Below are 20575 nucleotides of genomic sequence, written 5' to 3'. Positions count from 1 at the left end.
AAATGCCTAAGTTTTTGTAAGCCATTTTTGTCTCACATAAAGGAAATGAAACTAGTTGTCTGGTTTTCTTGTGGAACATATTTGGGGCTCAGCTTGAACAATCTATCTGCAGCTTTTCTCTGTGTGTAAGTTTACACAGCTGCAGATATCTGAGTGCATGTAAGGAGTAGTTTAATCTGATCAACAGTTAGTCCTCCTCACACATCCACTGAAGGGAAATGTTTGACCGTTAACTGTCTGAGTGTGACTTCCTTTCTGTCTTCTCTGACTGCAAAACACTCTCTGTGTGTCAGAACGACATTCTTGCAAGAATAAAAACATATAAAGACACTGGTTGTTTCTCCATTTCAGCCTCACCATTATTAAAGTCATATTTTTTATTTAGTTTATACAAAATTAAATGTGTAATATGAATAATTAGTGCTCATAAACGGCTGTTGAGATAGTATTCTGAAGTGAAACTAGTGAAGGCTTTTTACCCGGAAACAGTGTACCCTCATAGTTCTAATGTGAAAGTCTGAATGTTTCGATTCACACAGACAATAAACTAGTCAGACGTTACCAACTAATTCCAAACGTCGAGCGAAGGGTTCATTATGATGACCATTACACTGACCTCGTACCTTATGCACACCAATGATGTTGAAACGATCTGGTCATCTACAGCTTTAAGATGGTATGAGCTTCTGGAGTCGGGATTTCATCCCAGTTATAGGAATTTCGATCTCTGTTCTGGTGACTGAGAAGAAGGCCTTAGGTTTCCATGATTTGGTTGGATGTTGCTTCTCAACTCTGAAAGGTACAGTGCTGGAAGTAGAGAGGGATAAAGCTGGGATCGTTCCTCATCTCTGACCCCATGCCTAAGTCGGATATAAGCTACAGCAATCAGCTTCACTAAACCACTGAAAGTGCTCTTTTAACACGGACATTTAAAAGGACAGAAGGATGGATTTTCTGCTTCAAGTGATAGGACTAGCTGAGTGAACTTATATTTATATTGTCTTGATGTCTGTGTTGTTTTCTATAAATATTCAGATATAAGTGACCAAAAAAGCCATTTTAAAGTAGTTAAAACATCCGACTGGTAAAAATTTGTGTGATTTCCTCTATTTTAAAACCTATATGTTTAGCAGTAACTACAAAGCTATTTGAGGAAAAATATCACTTATTTTCAATTTAAAAAAATAAATAAAAATAAAGACAAAAGAAAATACTGACCTAGGAGCTTCTGAATGATAACAGCACTAAACACTAGACAAGAGAGTCCATTACCACACTCTGAGCTACAAGGAAACGCTGAACGCTTGGACACCATAGCTGTGTCCCAATGTGAAGGCTGCATCCTTCGAAGGACTGAAGACTTCAAGGATGCAGCCTTTGCGTCCTCCGAAGGACGCACCATGTAGCCTTCATAGGATTTCCTAATTGCGCAACCAGGTGTTTCTGATCACCGCTCCTCAACGGTGCGAGAGGACAGCTGCCATCCTGATCATTCATTTGATATAGCCTAATTGAGTAAACAGCTATGGAGCCAGAATTGGCTATTGTCATTTTTATGTTTTCTATTTTACTGGAGGACATGGTGAGGATGTTTCAGCCCCGGCGCTGCCAGGTCATGTATTTTTGGTTTAGCCCTGTTTGAATATAAAACCCAATTGAATATAAAAAAGTCCAGTATTTCTCGCGCTCGTCATCGGCAGCTGTCACGGTTGCCAGGCGACAAGAACAGTCCTTGTAGGCTAGACCGGTCCGAGCGCTTCAGATTCGCCCTTTGATATGGGACATATCAAACTTATATGAGACTTTAATTTTCGGAACTGCATATTTCATTAAATATTCACGTACAAATGTGAAGTAACCTACTGAAGTACCTTTTTTCCCTCCATATATGATTTTACATTAAACTACACAAAAGTATATAATGTAATAACCTTGAAAATATTCAGAAGTAAAATGCAGGAATATCATAATATAAATACAAACTATAATAAAAACCCCGACAAGGAGTTTTTTCCCCTGCAGAATACATACCTCTAGTTTTACTCTTGATACTAAAAACTTGTTATTAAAAGTACTTTTTTCAGAAATTACTCTTTTTGAAAGTCTAATTATTATTCTAATAAATTATAATAAAAGTCTACATCATATTTTTCTTATTTTATGTACTGTAAATGTTTGTTGATTTTGATATGTTTAACGTATGTTGTTAATAGTTGGAAAAAGTACTTTAATGTAGCCCATGGAACAATTGATTTTCATTTACCAATTGTATTTGAAAAAAAAAAAAGGTATACAAGAGTTTGTTTCATGTAGAAATTATGACTGTCAAAAAAATAAACAATGTCCAGAACAATTCATTCTCTTTTATTTACACATTTAAAGTTGCATAAAAAGAATGTACAGATTTTTTCTTTCCTTTTAAAAAATAGTGAAAAAAGTTAAACAAGAATATGTAGAAAAAAATAATATATTTTTCAATCATTTTCTCAAGAAGAGAAAACAGCCTGTCCATCCTCTCCCTCCTCTCTTCGCCTCTGCCTTCCTGCTGGTGCTGCTGGTGCTGGCTCCTCCTCACCGTGGGCACCCACTGCTGAACTGGGCCCTGAGGACAAACCAGGGCCAAGTTTCAGCAGTGGGTTTCCCACTCACACCCTCACCTGTCCCAGGACACTTGCAATCCTAAGGGCAGAGCAAATGAACCATGGCTTGTTAACAACAACAGCACAATACATTTCAGCAAAGACGTGTGTATTAACTTTCTTACTTTGTATTTTTTTTCTCCTGAATTGCTCTAAAAAAGTTTAACACAGGGGTGCAATCTTAAGTGCATTGTTAACACTGCAAAATATGACACATCAAGACATGCATACAAAATACTTAAGAAATCATATTTCTATATACTCAAATTTGGTTAAAACCACATAGCTTGCATGACAGCACTACAAAAACACATAAAAGTAAAACCCCATTGCCTTATCAACTGCTTTTCTTATTGTTGTGGGCTTACTTCTTTAGCATATTTCTTTTAGCCTAATACACAAGTGAGATAGACTAGTGCAAATATTACAAATAGGTCATTAAACTAATATTAGCACAAGTTTTGCCTCAAACTACCTGACAAATGAAGCCACGCAATGGTGACAAAGGAGTTAAGATGAAGTTTATAATAAACTTTAACTCGGTTTCGCTAGCCATTTAAATAAATAAAAACATAATACTTACATTTAATACTTACACGTCGCTTTTGAATCAGGGTAGCCTTCGTCGCGTCGCGATGACGCAACCGGCCTTCAAATACGGACTTCGGAGGATGCAGAACTGAATTGGGACAGCCTTCATCGCGCCGCTGTGACGCAATCGGCCTTCAAATGCGGCCAATCGGCCTTCAAATACGGCCTTCGGAGGATGCAGCCTTCACATTGGGACACAGCTCATGTTTCACAGTCTCTAGACACTTCCTCAATGTGGAATTGACTCTCTTTTGCAGCCTGTCTCTAGTGGCCAGTCGATGAACTGCAGTTTAAGTTACTCCTGTATCGGCTTCACAAGAGAGACCGGAAGGTTGCCGCCTTAAAGGTACATATCTTTTTTTTCGGAGAGTGATTTCTATCAGGATGACTCTGAACCAGACAATGTGGAAACGGACGATTCAGAACAGGACTATGTCTTGGTCAATATTACAGAAAACAGGAGTACGTTTGGCAGTAACTGCTATTTTAAGAAAAAATTGTTTTTCTTATTTTTCAATTTTTTTAAAAATAAAGAAAAATAAAAAATAGGGGGGAGCCTAGGATGATAACAGCACTAAACACTAGACAAGAGAGTCCATTACCACACTCTGAGCTACAAGGAAATGCTGAACATTTCGACACCATGTTTCACTTCCTCAAATCTGCTTCACAGCTTTATCAGCGCTTTAACCTGTCCTGAGAACAGTACTTGTTATTGACGCAGAGCAGAGCAGAGAAGAGGTAAGCTAGCAGCGATGGGGTTAGGCTATGTTATGTTGAGGTTAAAAAAATATATATCTTCCAAGCCATGGTAAAATAATATAAGTGATCACATTGTAACTTAATAACATGAGGTTTAAAACATCAGTCATATATGTCTTTTTGGGTTTGATTAGACAGGGGAAAATATTCAAACATGCTGTAATGTTAAACTATTAACAGTCGTTGAACGTTAAAATGTCGTTGAAGCTACCGATGTCATCAGAAGACTTCCTCACAATAAGGTTTAGTGTATATCGCATGCCTAACATTCAGTGATCTTCCACATGCTATCATGTTGGCTGCAGCATCAGTTACCAGACACTTCACTTCATCCTTTATGCCCCACTCCTCCATGAGCTTGATATGTCCAGTAGTTCTCAGCAGAATGGCTCTTAGGGAAATGCTCTACACCTAGTAAAATAGTGCAGAGCTTGTCATTGTCATCTATAAAAGGGCAAGTTACCGCTAGGTAGGCATCCATGTTTAGGGATGTCCACATGTCCGAGGTAAGGCTTATAGCCGCAGCTTTCTGCAGCTGATCTCTGGCCTTCTCCTTAGCCTCCTTGTGTTTATGATCAACAATGACCTTCAAAGCCTGTGGATAAAAATAAATGCAGCTACTCTTACTTTTAACTTGTTAAATAATGATGAACCACTTTATTAATCACATACCTTTCGCGTTGGGATAACATAAGTGGGATCCAACACATGCAGGAGCTCCCTAAACCCATCATCATCCACAATGGAAAAGGGTTGGGAGTCCGTGATGACCATGTTAACCAGGGCCTCATTCACCATTTCTTTTTTGGAATCTATAATAAAATAAAATGCAGGTGTATTGTAGGAGCCTAAAATATTATTTAAATAATGTTTATTATTAATATTATTATCAATAACTTTGACTCCTGTGTGGATTGTTAGTAGTTTGTGCTTGCTCATGCAGTGCTTGATAATGCCTGAGCATGGAGGAGGTGTAATTGCTGTATGTCAGCTCCTTTAGGCACAGCAAGCATTTCACCTTGAAACATAAATGATTAGACATGAAATATAATACAGCCATATAGTGAGGATTATTTCAATATCAAGACAGAAAAAAATAATAATAATACACATACCTTATTGTGAGCAACCATTTCAAAATGCTCCCAGACAGGGCAGGATCTCCTCTTTCTTGCTGCTCCATTACAAGGAAAAATGTCATAAAAAGCAAACAAATCCAAAAGGGCAATCCAAGTCAAAAAGCAGTCCAGTCCAGATCCAAAAATCCAAAGCAATCAAAATAATCGTATCTAATTAATATAATACTATAATATAGCTACTATAATTAATAACAATATACTATAACTAATCTAGCCTGATATAATGTAATAATACACAGCCCTAACACACATATGACACAATAATGACGATGACACAACTCTCTAACTCTGACTCTCTGACTCTACAACTGCTTCTACTACTCCTGCAACACCCACAAGGAGGCGCGAGTTTCGAACCCCTTTTATCCAGAAGCGACACTCAGACCGAACCGATGACGTATCCACACAAACCGAGGCCTCGTTTGTCATCAGTCATGTGATTTCCACGTAAACAACACAAGCCTGGAATCGCGGCTTCATCTGGCACGCCCATTTTTTCTCGGCACACGCTCCGACGCCTCGGTTCAAATGTCACACCACTACACTTCCCCTTCACTTCCTTGTCTGGTCTCCTCCTTATGTGACCTCACAGACTCCTACCTTACACTTACCTGTTGCTTCCTACCTGGAAGATTCCTCGTCAGTGCTTTATCTCCGATCATCCGCTTCCTGTCTTCCGTCATCCGTCTTCTGTCTCCAGCATCTGACCGCTGTATCCACATTCATCTACAAACAAGAGATCAAGACTATCATCCAGTTCAGATTCTTCAATATACACTCACCAGTCATCTCTGCTGTTCACTCAGTGCCTCTGTTCAATAAAACTCTGTTTCTGAACTACTCCCCTGTCTGCTTCTCTCTATACCGTGACAGAGTGAAGCTGGTAATGCTGTCTGTGACAGGGTATTTATGAGTTTTGGAGGGCTCTTGTTTTGGAATACATTTACATTTATGCATTTGGCAGACGCTTTTATCCAAAGCGACTTACATTGCATTATCCTATACATTTATACATAGGTATGTGCAATCCCCTGGGATCGAACCCACAACCTTGCGTTGTTAACGCAATGCTCTTACCACTGAGCTACAGGAAAGCCTATACAACATCAGAATGTCCTGAAAAGGTGCAGTTGACTCTGTGAGAAGGTGTACTCTCCACCTGAGCTGAAATTGATCTGTGGAAACTAGGATAAAAAAATAAAATAAAAATTCTGCATGTACAGACACAACAGCGTATTTATGAATTTTGGAGGGCTCTTATTTTGGAATAGACAGATAGATTAAAAAAAATATAGATAGATGTGTATAGTGTATGCGCAAACTGCGAAATATAGTGGTGGATCGGATCTATTTTCTCAGGGCTGGAGAGAGTAAAGCAGAACTTATAATCCATGTGTAGAAACTCTTCCTGAAGACATTTAATATCTGCTTTACAGACGCTCATGAAGTGTGTGCAAATACTTTCTGTTTCACCAAACTGGAGCTGATGTTAATCATTTCAAAATACTTTAAAAACTGTTTTAGAATTAATTTTCTACAAGTTAGTCATGGATAGTGGAAACCTTTTCAGTAGCAAAACAATTTTTTCACCAATAATGTAATAGTTTTTAGCATTTCTAGTTTTTAACGGCATGTGGGAAACTGCTAAAATAAAGAAGTGAGACTAACAGTAATTCAAATAATTTCACACACACTTAAAGCAACACTTTAGTGTCACTATAGCAACTCTAGCAGGATTTCAACACTCATTTGATCAGAATAGAGGAAGTGAATAACCAGAGGAGGAGCTGATGATGTTTAAAGGAAGAGCTGTAACTATATATAATGAAGAGGAAGACTGACAGAAACACAAAATGGCTGATAAGTGTGATCTGTGTGTGCTGGGACTGATCATTCTCTCTTCACTTCTCACAGGTAAAGAAATCTGTATTTTCTCTAAAGACATTTGCTTTACTGTTTTCCACCCCCTCTTTCTACCACAATGACCATTTGTAGTTCCTAAAGGCACAGAGGGGCTGATAGTGATCACTGTAGGCCAAGATGTGTGTACTTCAGGGGTCGATGAATTGTCACACATTTAGTACCGTGGGGGAAGTTGTAATTATCTGATTGGTCAGTTTGAACGTCTCACATTTGGGTTTTAGTCACATGGTCAGGGAAAGGATAAAAGAAGATTGTCACTAGTTAAAAAATCTTCATATTGTCTTCTTAATGATTCAATTTGGATAGTTTTCTTTTAGAAAGACAAAAATTTCAGGTGGAGAAAAAACTTTTCCTTTACCCTGACATGTTTCGACTGCAACCTGCAGTCTTCCTCAGAAGCGTCATCTGACAGCTGTGACGTGTCGTTTATCAGCTGTTATTTCCTGGGCGTGGCCAACCCGGCCACTGTGTTTACTACTGTGTTTATGTTATATTTTCTCATTGCCCGCTTTAATGGTTCTGTTATGCCTCTGATATATGGTAGGGTTACTATGTCCTTGTTTACGGTTTCAGATTTCGGTTTGGGGTTTTGTTTTTGGTCTGGTTTGCTTGTTTGCGACTTGTTCTTTTCCTTTGTTTATGGCCCATGTCGGATATTGGCAGCGTGCAAGTGCGTGTCTGATGTGTTTTTCCTCTTTCTGTCTGTCTTTTTCCTCCGTGATGAAACTGGTCCGTTCATAAAGTGTTCTCACTACTGATAATTTATGCGCCGTGGGATGTTCAGATGTCCTGAGTAGATATTCATCAGTGTGTGTTGGTTTCCTGTAAACTGTTATTTTGATGCTGTCATCATCTCTGTGGTGGATCTTTAAATCTAAAAAAGCTATGGTTCTGTTGCATTCTTCCTCATGTGTGAATTTTATGTTTCCAGTGGGGTCAATACTGTTTAGGTGGTCCGTGAGTTCCTGTGTATGTCCGTTTTTTATTTTTTCCAGTATGTCGTCTACATAACGTTTCCAGAGGGTGGGTCTGCAATGAGATGGTACTGTGATTATGGCTGTGGTTTCCAAGTCCTCCATGAAAAAACTGGTCATTATGGCTGATAGTGGGTCCCCCATGGCGAATCCCTCTTTTTGTCTGAATATTGTTCCTCTGTATTGCAAATATGTGGATTTTGTGACGAAGCTCAGTAGTTCTGTTATATCATCAACTGTGAGGTTTGTGCGTCTTTTAAGTGTCCTGTCTTTTTGGAGTCGTTCTTGTACGATGTGAAGTGTGACATCCACGGGGGTCTTTGTGAAAAGTGATATGAGCGGGTGGGTTGGCCACGCCCAGGAAATAACAGCTGATAAACGACACGTCACAGCTGTCAGATGACGCTTCTGAGGAAGACTGCAGGTTGCAGTCGAAACATGTCAAGGTAAAGGAAAAGTTTTTTCTCCACCTGAAATTTTTGTCTTTCTAAAAGAAAACTATCCAAATTTGAAGATTGTCACTGTTGCTCTGTCTCTTTTATTCTCTGGGTCCCTTTCTTGGGTCTCTCTCTCTCTCTCTCTCTCTCTCTCTCTCTCTCTCTCTCTCTCTCTCTCTCTCTCTCTCTCTCTCTCTCTCTAATCATACTGTATCACAGATCATACTGTATTATTCCTGATACTGGACATAGTGTCACTCAAACATCTGATGATGAAGAATTATCTTAATATTAAGAGTGTGTCAGTGATTTGAACAGCTCTCTGATAAAGACTAATAGTTTATTCTGGAGAGTGTGTTTGAGGAAACAAGGGGAAAAAAGGTGTTGTTTGCTTTAAGTGAGGATTTATTAAAAAATTTTATGTTTTCATATATATATACAGTATATCATAATGATCACTGAGATATACTGTGTTTCAGGAACCAGTGGAGATGATCATGTGTTCATCAGTTCTGGTGAAAATGTCTCTCTGTCCTGTAATAATACTCTTTCTGGCTGCAAATCAACTACATGGACCTACTATAACAGATTCAGACATTCAGTAGCAGTTGAACTGATAACTAAAGGGATAAAGAAGAAAGACACAGAGAGACATGAGAGACTGAGTCTGGAGTCTGACTGCTCTCTGAACATCAAGAACGTCACAGAAGAAGATTATGGATCTTACACCTGCCAACAATGGATAAATGTGAATGGACAAGATCAACAACAAGGATCTTATGAACGTGTTTATCTGCATGTTCTTCATGGTAAGTGTACAATTATGTGTTCAATTTAAAAAGTGCAGATTCTCCCTTTAAACTCAGATGATGATCGAAGAATCTGTGATTTGTGTCTTGCGTTCAGTTTCAGTGTCTCCATCATCATCATCTTCATCATCATCATCATCATCTTCATCCTCACAGACTGAGATCAGTCCAGGCCGCTCTGTGACTTTCTCCTGTCAGTTGTATGCATATGCTGTATACTCCTGTGATTATTGGGTCCGTTATGAGGGATTTGAGCTGTTGTGGGTGAATCAGACTGGTGTTGATCTGAAGACAGACTCCAGATATCAGATATCATTATCAGATCAATATCACTGTTTCATCATCACTCTGACTACAACACTCCTGAATGAAGATAACAACAGAGAGTGGAGATGTCGGCTTACTCACAGAAATCAACTCAAGACCTCAGTCAGATACACTGTCAAGTATTCAGGTGAGAAAACAGTGTTAGAAGACCCTCATAATGTCAGTAACACTAAGGTCTATCAGTATCACTGAACCAGAACAAACTGAGGGAACAAAAGCTTCTTTGACTCTCACAGAAGAGTAACTCAAAGCATTGCTTCAAACTAATGAACTGCAGTGAAGTAACAGTCCAAAACGTGATGCTGGAAATAATAAAGGAATTGAAACTTGACAGCAAAAATATTAACTTTTTATGTAATATGATGATCAAAGTTAAAATATGAATGTCATATTGTACAGTATTAATCATCTGAACTAACATTCATCTTCACAGCTCAAGCTGATTCAACGACAGCAGTGAATCCAGTCCACATCACACACTCTCAGGATCCCTCAACTAGAAACACACACGTTTCTAAAGGTAAATCATCACTGTCTTTGGTGCCCTAAGCATAATTCCTTTATGATGCCCCCCACCCCGACCCAGAGAGAAAAAAAAAACGTTTGTTTTTGCCAGTTTAACTTTTTATTACCAAACATATAACTCAATACCAATAACACAATAGCAGCATCACAGTATAAAACTTAAGAACACTAAACAGAGACAGTAAAATCTTCACAGCTTTGCTGACTTTGTAAACATATGTAAAATAGCCAACACACACTACACATTTGAAAGTGCAAACTTTTCTTCAGTAAACAGAATAGCAAAATAAAAAAATAAAAAAAAATAATCCAGACATGTTTTTCCCAAATTCAATGTCACTTTGAATAAATTACATTTATTAGACAAAATATTCAAACAAAGAATCGTATACCGGAAAAAAATTATAAACATTTAAAACTGAAAGCATGGCAGCCAAGGAGTTCTCCCCCTTTATTCCTTATTTATCAACTATTTGATAAATCTAATCTAATATAATATAATGTAATATAAAAGCATAATAGAATGAGGTGCAATAATGCACACAATTCAACAGTAATGTTTGCTTTATTTAATTCATAATGACATTTTATATGTTTTATACAGGCTATTTAACAGGAATTGTTAGCCTACCAGCTAACACTGCTAAGACTGCTAACGCTAACTGTTACTGAGAAAGTATTAACCACTGTCACGTCAAAATAAACCATAAACTACTGCTCAATATCTAAAGAAAGATAGTAACAGCTAGCTGGCATCAGTTATTTGGAAAATAGGTAATGTTTAACAGTAAAATCTCAATTTAGCTTGCACCGAAGTTATAAGTTATAATAACATAGTTTGCTAACATTAATGTCAGCAAGTTCGAGGTGCATTATGATTAGCAGCAGCACATGCAGCACTTTTTGCAGTATAATAACTGAACTTGTAACAGTTTTGTTGCAAAGCACAATATTATGGTGAAATTAGATCTCGTGTTTGAGTTAAAACCGCAAGAATCATAGCAAAAAGGCTAACAAATATATACGCACCAATTAATATTGCCCCTTCATTCATGACATGGATACCGTAATCATACAGAGAAAACATAGTTGCATACCTTTATCTTTCGCTCGTTTCTAAATTTGGCACCTGATGGCTTTGACCTTTCTTGTCCATCTCTTATTTGGCACTCGACGTAGACAATCAACAGATTTCCCCTGATCCCCCCCCATACCAACTGTCACTCACGACGAGTCACGACCAGAAGTCAAGACTAAACCAATTCACCTTGGTGGTGGTGACCAAGTAATCGTTTTGTATTACCTATTTTTATAAGCCATTCAGACAATTCAGAAAAACAAAAATGTGCAGGAAATATAGAGGCCTGTATTTATAATATTATGAATGAAATGTGCGTTATTTGGAAGAAAGTCGAGGTGTGACTGACTTAGAGAACTATATGGATCCCCCGTTCCCCCCCTGTCCGTTCCATTTGGGAGAGACCCAGAGGTGAACTGTCATCCGCGCCCGCGCCTCCGCGCTCCCTCCCCTTTCCCCTTCTCAAACAAACAGCTTCTGTGCACGGCATCTTCTCAGCAAGCAGGGGCGCCTGCAGCTGCAGGGGGCGCAAATTTGCCAATTCCCCACACAGTGAAATGATAGATAATAGAAAACCGCTTCGCGGCGCAGATTTATTTATTTTTATTTTATTTTCTGCTCGTGCCGGCGGCGCCGCCCCCCCAAAAATGCCGCCACGGGCGATTGCCAAAAACCGCTACTGTTTAACATGGACTTACCTGCAAGTGATGCACGGGCATCATCTCGCAGTTTCTTCTTCTTTCTTTTCCCAGATCCTGACTCCTGCTGTCTTTTCAGGGCCATTTCCCAAAAAGTTGCCTGCTGTCGCATTCGCAAAGGCGCCCGCGCGAACAACCGGCACGGACCATCCAATGGGGGGCGGTACTTTCTAGACTAGATCAATTAAATTATCTTGTTCACCCTTTTTTGTTACATATACATGGCTAAAATGTGCCTAATAATATTTCTATAGGCTAATGAAATAATATCGGCATTATAAATTTTTTTTTCATTAGGCTATTTTTGGTGCCCCCTCAGCACTTGGTGATGCGCGTGGTGGGAGCGGCGGCGCTGTTTTAGTTTCATTTCATGGACTTTTATGGTGTGTCCCAATTAGCGTACTTATGCATATTCTAGGACATGTTTAGTATAAACAGTGAGAGTAGTGTGTTCATATAACACTCCGGTTCTTTCACTCGATTCTCCCAGAAAGCGTCACATGAAGACGATATGTTGAGCTCATCCATACAGCGCATTCACTGTAGATCCATGAAAAACACCAAACAGACATAAATACAGCTCATCCACTCACAAAATTATCAAAAAACATACATGTAAAACTAAACAAAACAAATGTACAAAAAAGAAAGACCGTATACGGTATTCCTACTGTATCGGAGAGAAATGCAGAAGCACGTTGATCTGCAGTCACGGGTCTTTCATGCAGAGACTCGCCTCATATTAATGCATAATGATGCATTTAAAAGTAAATGGCCAAACAGATCTTTATCTTTTAAGTCCACATTGTTATTGCAGATGAAATACAACACAGATAACATTAAATAAAAAAAAATTCTATCAGGTTAAAATATGATTAGTCACTCAAACATTTATCTAAACCTCTCACCGTCGGTTGCACATATCCGCCATGTTTTGTAGTTTTTTTAACACTTTTTACTCGTGTTTGTAGTTCCTCCTCCAAAACTCAATGGGTTGTGGGTAATATTAGCCGTTATAGTGAGCACAGATCCACACTTCCAAAATCCACCGGAAATAGTAGACCATCCGGAGACTTCTGCCACACTCTTTTCAACATGCTTTGGGACACTTATTTTAATCTCACACACTGTTTAGGAAGGATAGTATGGACATTGAGACGCAGGGCGAGGCTATGTTTACGTCCACTTTTTATGCTGAAGTGAATTATGAATCCATTCCGTTACTTTTAGGGGTTAACAGTTTAGGACCCAAGGACCAGATGTTTGAAAGAAGACCCGGAGTCAGAATTATAATAAATTGAAGAAAAGTTTTACCAGGGTTTTTCCTGCATAGAGAATTATGAGGCGGCCGCCCCCGTCAAATTTCGGGCCGCCTCCGTCTGTCGACAAAAACTCAAGACGGAATCACATGATTAGATACCTCTTTTCCACCGACACGATTCCGCAGCGGGTTCACGGCCGGGTTCCATTCCATTCTCAAACCGTTCTGCGCATTTCGACTGCATCAGAATAAGCACGAGCCCGGCCCTGGCCCGAGACGCTCAAGCACAAGTCCGACAGCTCATCAGAATTATCAGCCCGAGTCCGACTCGAGTCCGTTTTTTTTTATTATTATTATTACACAGCGGCAGCCTGCCCTATTTGCAGCCATTAAAGTAGGTCAGTTTTGTTAGTTATGTTTCTTTTCATTTCTTTATCATGTTAATTTAGACAAATGTTTTGGAGCATTTTTTTTTTAAATGATGACCAAGCAGCCGAACCGACAGCGAGTATAGTAAAACAACTTTTTTTGAAATACTGAGGCAGGCTCAGGCTGCTCGAACCAGCGCTCGCAAACGAAAGGAGCAATAGCCTATCTAAACCAATTAAATTAAATAAACTTGCAGGTTATCTTACCTCAAAAATGCACGACAGAACATGGCCATTCTTTTTTCCAGTAGTTTCCAACAGTTAAACGAAAATAAAAGTCCAATCAAACGAAAAGCATCCGTAGTTTCCAACAGTTAAACGAAAATAAAGTCCAATGAAACGAAAAGTTAGAGCAGTCTTTTACAGAGCATCGTGGAGAAAAAGAATAGCATCCACAGTGTAGCCTAAGGTTTTAACCCAGTCCTCTCCCTTCTATCACTCTCTTCCCGCTGCGTTTTAAGTTGGCCATCTGCGATTTTTTTCTCTTAATATTCTCCATTATTTGCACATGAGGTGAATCGTGGGTCGCGCTGATGGGAAACCTTCTGTGTGTGTGTGCGTGCGTGCGTGCGTGTGTGTGTGTGTGTGTGTGTGTGTGTGTGTGTGCGTGCGTGCGTGCGTGCATGAGACTGTCATGTCAGTCATATGTCACTGTGTAATTATAAGATTATGAAAGTTATGAGGTTATGAAATGTCTTTCTGGTTGTGAAAATGTGTAAATGAAAAGCAAATGATTGTTATTCAACCACAATGTTGTTAATATGGCCCCCTATGAACTGTAAATAAAATCAAATTATCTGATTATTAAATACCTAAAAATAAATAAATACATGCTTGTAAAAAGTTTTTTTTTTCACCTTCTAGTGGTCATTATACATAAAAAGATGCACCAGATTAATGCATTTATCTTTAAAATGTACAAAATTTTCTTCGGGGGGGGCATGCCCCCGGACCCCCCTAGAGGTACCGAGCTATCGGATTTTGCCACCTCCGCCTCATTTTCAGCCAGGAAAAACCCTGTTTACTGAAGATAGTTTGCAGTTTCATCAGCAGAAGTTCAGCTTCAAGACTCACACAGGAGTTCGTAGGCCGTCACTTACAGTTACACAGATCACAGCAGTTACACACACACACACACACACACACACAGCAGTTATACCATTTCCAAGGTCTAAGATACGTCATTGCTTACAGGTTGAATGATTCTCATTGGCTAAGAAATAGATAAACATAGTAATTTTCCACACATATACTGAAGCATATCTCCATGGATTATGGAGCTGACACTCGGACCCTGAGGTTAGGCACGTCGTAACAGCCTGTCCCGAACAACAACTCCGTCAATCTCCAATAATGCCAGTGGTTCCTTAACCTGTAAGCAAGAAGACTAACACACACACCGACACACAGCTTTTCCAAGGTTGGATTTGGCCAGGCTCTAACTATAAACAGGAGAGTCCTCTCAAAACATCAAGATAACAAGTTATTTCTCTCAAGGATAGGACACTTTATTCTAAATGGAAAATATAGGATTTAACTGACAAATGGTCCCTTAAACTATAGACTTCAATGACCCCTATATGTTTTAAAACATGTTGAAGACCTTTCTCAAACACAAAACATGTCCCCATTTAATTTCTAGAAGCCGGGATAAACAAGCAAGCACTGTCACTGCATTCAGATATCAAATACTGACATTAAAGAATACATGAAAAGAACATTTCAGTAATCACACCTAACTTAACTAACTACCTAACTTTATGCTAATGTTGCACGAGTGTCCACTGCTGGTGAACTCTTGACATGAGTTTGAATGAAATGCTCTAAGCCATTGATCACTTGGAATCCAATATGGAGCTGATTATAAATTATACATTTGTTTTACACACCATTATATAGGCCTGTATGTATGCTTGGGCTGTTGGAGAAAAAATATTTTAAAAATATCAAAATAAGTCCAATATTATTCTCTATAGAGTTGTGTGGTGTGACATGCTTCATGCCACAATGCATGCTGGGAGCCATAATTGTTGCCGCTAACACGACACCGCTTTAACAGAAAACCCTCAACGTGCTCCGGCCGCTCATCCGCACAAAACAGTGCCTGGCGGCTCGAGAACGCAAATCTTAAAATAGGTTCCAAGGTGTAGTTCTAGTTTTTCTCTTTCCTTCAGTGATTCTGCTTGCTAACAGCAGGTGTTCATCACTAATGCTCAATCATCACTTAATCCCTTAATTATCTCATTACAACTGATTCAGAGTTACTGTAACACTCTTTAGAGTGGGACCATGTGTACCCTGAGGAGAGTTAAATGAAATCTTGGGATTGTGCTGTGTGTTCTCATGTTGTATTTCTCTCTTTAGTTTGGTGAAATAAAGTTTAAGCTGCTAGGTTTGCTACGCCTCACCTTTTCTTCTCCTCATTCTGGATATTATTATGATGCATCTCAACTAACATTCATCCTTTTCAGCTCAAGCTGATACAACAACACCAGGCAAAAACCCTCAGAATCATTGGAAAAAAAACACACTAGGTACAGTACATAATCACAGTGTTTTGTCTTTGTCTATAATTGTCCCCAATCTGTCCTGTCCGTCTCTGACTCTGTGCTCGATCTCTTCTTCAGTCATAGTGATTTCTGTCGCTGCAGTCGCTGTTCTCCTTCTTGCTCTTCTCTGGCTGATCTGCAGAAAAAGAGCTGGTGAGTTTTCAGATTTACTCCTTTACAACAATTAAAAACAGTTCAGATGAGCAAACAAACACATCATGTTCAGACTGTAAGTATCATAGAAACATGTGGATTATATGAAATTCTCAAACAGAAGTTTATTCCTGCTGAGAAATCCTGTAATGTCAATATCACAGAGTTATCAAGTCAACAATCATTACAACAATTAAAAACAGTTCAGATAACATTGTGTTTTTCCATAAAATACTCATATTTCATGAGGCACTTGTTTTCAGATAATAAAAGAGGGACTGGCGACTCTGCGGTGAGTTCAGTAATGCAGTGATTTAGATTTGATTACTGTCTTTAAAGCTCAATAAAGTGTCATTCATGCAGTTTAACTGTTTGTTCTGAAGGTCAAAGATGAGAATGATCATAAAGGGACGTATGAGACGATCAACATGTCCATTCCTCCCGCTGCAAGAGCCAATGTGAGTCCACTAAATCATCAAACATTACGTTCACTGTCTGTTCAATAATGTGATTTAAAAGCTTTTGTGTTCTTCTACATATTATAGTGAGAGATATGTCTGTTCTGTGTGTTAAACTTGACTCTCTGCACGTTTGCATTGATGTTTAGGAGCAGACAGATGATGTCACTTATTCTGAGGTCACTTCTTCCAATACAAAGCCAGTAAAATCACTCAATGTGAGTAGATACCAGCACATGAGTTTGACTCTCAGATAAATGAAGCTCATGCTCTTATAATAATAATAATAATCGCTGGGGTTCAAACATTGATGGACAGAATCTGTTCTTTCAGGATCATGATGATACAGTGACTTATGCTGCCATCAGAGGAAGAGAAGATCAACCGCAGGATCAACTTTACGCCTCTGTGAACAAGAACAAGACCTTCACAAATAAACATTAATGATACAGAAAATTCCTGTTCTAACAAGTGTTTTTACTCAGACAAGTGAATGACCGACCGAAGGACAAATGCAAAGCCCTGGTATATTTTTCTAATTATTATTCATTTATTTACCCATAAACCTGTCTTTAGGAAGCCATAAGTTACAGTGGCAAGAATAACTTTGTGAAACCTTTGGGGGTGGTGAACAGGGTTTAAATTAAGACAGGAGTTTGCCTTAATCTAGTTGATCATGCATTTCTTTTCTTTTATTCCACAGCTGATGTGTGCAGTTTTTTATTGCTTGCATTAAAATAATTTTCTCTTGTTTTGTTTTTTAATTGCAGTCTTTTTCTTCTGCCATTCATGCTTATCAGCTCCATGCAATCTTAAGCTTTTCTTGGTTCAGCTGCACACAGTCTGAAAAGGTTTTTTTGCCAGTTTGCTAAAATAAAAGACCCATTCTAAGAGCTGTTGTCTTTTCTACCTTGGGAAATAATGTTAAACGAACAACTTAAAAAGGCATGACAAATCATGACATAAAGACTGACATCACTCACAACGTACCAATGCATTATCCCTCATGAACAAATATAACGTGTTTGCACGTTCATACCAGTTTACCATTACGACATCATTCATGAATAAACATGACGTCTGAACACGGACAAACGGTGCGTGTTGACGCGTCAAAATTCACGCGTTTCGTTTAAAGACTTTTGAACGCGATCGCTTGCCATAGTGTTTACCACTGACTTCGCGGCGCTCATGTCATTTGTCACTCACGAGTCACGGCTCACTTCGCGAGACAGTCTCGCAGTGTAACGCAGTAACGCAGCCTGCTTACAGGAAAGTAACAGTAATCTAATTACTGCTTTTGCAATTGTAATCCCTTACTTTACTCGTTACTTGAAAAAAGTAATCAGATTACAGTAACGCGTTACTTCTAACGCGTTACTGCCCATCACTGCTCTGAGCTACAAGGAAACGCTGAACATTTCGACACCATGTTTCACTTCCTCAAATCTGCTTCACAGCTTTATCAGCGCTTTAACCTATTCTGAGAACAGTACTTGTTATCAGGATTATGCTTACATCTGGCACCGCTCTAGCTGGCCACTATATATATATCCCTTATACCTGGAACTAGATTCCTAGTTATCCAATATCTGAAGCCCGTTTTTCACAGGCTCATATTAGGATTATGCTTCTCTGTGATTCATACATATGCTTGGTCACGGTAAGCGAGAGTTTTGCAAGGGGTTCCCAGAGCGTATGCTTACGTAATACGAGAGACCTCTCGAAAGGGAACTTCTCGGTTACTAAACGTAACCTCAGTTCCCTGAGAAGAGGGAACGAGTATTGTGTAGCTGCCGTGCTACTGTGCTTGGATCAGGGGTCGCTTCAGTCGTTTTAACCTGAAGTACGAAGCAAGTCTCGCCAATATATAGCCTCTGACCACGCCCATATTGGTGGGCTATGACGTGCCAGGGCGCCAAGCTCCCCGATTGGTTCTCGTGTCAGAGCTGCCTCGCCATAGGCTCCTGCGCTCAGTTGTGCTCGCAGTGAAGCTGCAATGCGTTTTAAAAGTTTACTTCAGTATTCTCGAGAAAAGGAGTTTTCTTACGCAATACGAGAGACATCTCGAAAGGGAACACAAGATTTCCAAGAAGTGCAGTCCCAGCCGCCTGTAGCGCGATGACGTCATTGATATCAAATATGTAGATGACGTTTTAACAAGCATGCGCCGTTGGTTTCGATTACGTCATGAAAGTTTAAACAAGCATGGGCGCGATTACCTATTGCATTATCCACAAATTACATGATTTTATCAAATCTGTATAACTTATGCCATAATGTCTACAGAGGATGAATTTAAACATTAAAGTTTTTACATCATGGCCCATGTTTTTCTCCCTGGCAGATTCAAAGATCTATGCTATTTTAAAATACTGGATATGCATTTTGTGACACTGCCTACATTAGTGCTATTATTATCCATTATAGTAGGCTATTATCGCAATCCATTATTATAAGTTTGATAGATATGCAAAATTGCACTATAGTTATTAGGATATAGTGCAATAGATGTAGTTGAGTTTTAGTTGTTTTTATCTGTCATGTAATTTTCCATTGAATTCATGCCACAATTATGTGGTTTTGTTTTATTAACAGTGTATACTTTTTACTTCATATACCCCAAAATAATGGAAGTGAAATGTGACAACATGCCCCATAGGTGGAGTACATTATGACCATATGAGATATGACGGATTAAAATGCTATCTGATCTAATAAAAATAAATAAATAAATATATATATATATATATATATATATATATATACAAGACAAACTAAAATATTTTCTCAATAAAATACTATTATTAACTTTTTCATATAAAATAATTAAAAAAATGTAATAATTAAAAATAAAATAATTTTTGAGTTTGAAAACGAACACACCAGAAAACATAAACATACATAATTTATGAACATTGACTCTCATTCTTTATTCACCTTTTTCTCATGGTTTATCAATATAATATAATATAATATAATATAATATAATATAATATAATATAATATAATATAATATAATATAATATAATATAATAGAGTAGAATAGAATAGAATATCATTTTAACGCGGTGTGACAACATGCCCCGCCTGAGCAACTGGGATTTAAACCCTGCTAGTGTCTTCTGCTGGTTAGCGAAGCATTAAAGAACCATATCAACTGTTAAATAACATATTGGAGATTAAAATAATATCAGATTTGTCTAATTTAAAATAAACACCAAAAATAGAGATGAAAAATTAACAGAAGTAAGAATTGTACTTTTGCTATGGTTAAATAAATGTGATATCTTCCAAAGATTTATGAATTTTGGCGCAATTTTTTCTCGTGTTGATATGGCAAATATTACACCAAGTTTCGTCATGCTAGCATGTGTGGAAGTATTTAAAACAAGGGTGTGACAACTAGCCCCGTGTAAGGTTGTGCCCCACTCACCTCTATACTTCTAGAAGTTTGTGTAAATCTAACCTGAAGAAATCCTGATACAGTGTCATCTGTCCTGTTTGAACTATAGACTGTAAACAAATGGTTTGAACACAGTGTAGTAAGAGTTAATAATCTGTAAGGATCACTTGTGGGAGTGATCATTAACTCCACCCTCTTACTACACTAACCAGGAAAACACTCGTTATTCCTCTTTTCTGTCAAACTGACTCCTCGTGTCCAGACAAAAGAAATAAAGAATCAGCGATCAGTGGAGAATGAAGAAAAAAAACTTTCAAGAAGGATTTATGATACGTTTGTTTCTGAACAGAGCAGATCTTAGACCGTAATGAGCAATCCAGACATTATACAGATGAGCGAGAGAGACTCTCCAGTCCTC

General features: G+C 38.5%; 1 protein-coding gene across 1 annotated transcript in view; it reads left to right on the top strand.

Moving 5' to 3' along the window:
* Nucleotides 1–17207, top strand: part of LOC309491425 (uncharacterized protein) — a gene marked incomplete at its 5' end in the record, with an annotated part of 29799 nt that extends 12592 nt beyond the window's left edge. The window contains 7 exons of the mRNA XM_082190487.1: nt 10035–10121; nt 16063–16125; nt 16219–16293; nt 16557–16585; nt 16677–16751; nt 16901–16969; nt 17085–17207. Of these exons, the coding sequence (XP_082046613.1) occupies nt 10035–10121; nt 16063–16125; nt 16219–16293; nt 16557–16585; nt 16677–16751; nt 16901–16969; nt 17085–17195 (509 nt within the window). The 3' untranslated portion in view covers nt 17196–17207. The remainder of the gene's footprint in view (nt 1–10034; nt 10122–16062; nt 16126–16218; nt 16294–16556; nt 16586–16676; nt 16752–16900; nt 16970–17084) is intronic.
* Nucleotides 17208–20575: the final 3368 nt, after the last annotated feature.

Source organism: Leuciscus leuciscus (genome assembly GCF_965113295.1).
Source record: "Leuciscus leuciscus genome assembly, contig: HAP1_SCAFFOLD_246, whole genome shotgun sequence".
Lineage (NCBI taxonomy): Eukaryota > Metazoa > Chordata > Actinopteri > Cypriniformes > Leuciscidae > Leuciscus > Leuciscus leuciscus.
This window is presented reverse-complemented; position numbering and strand designations above follow the sequence as displayed.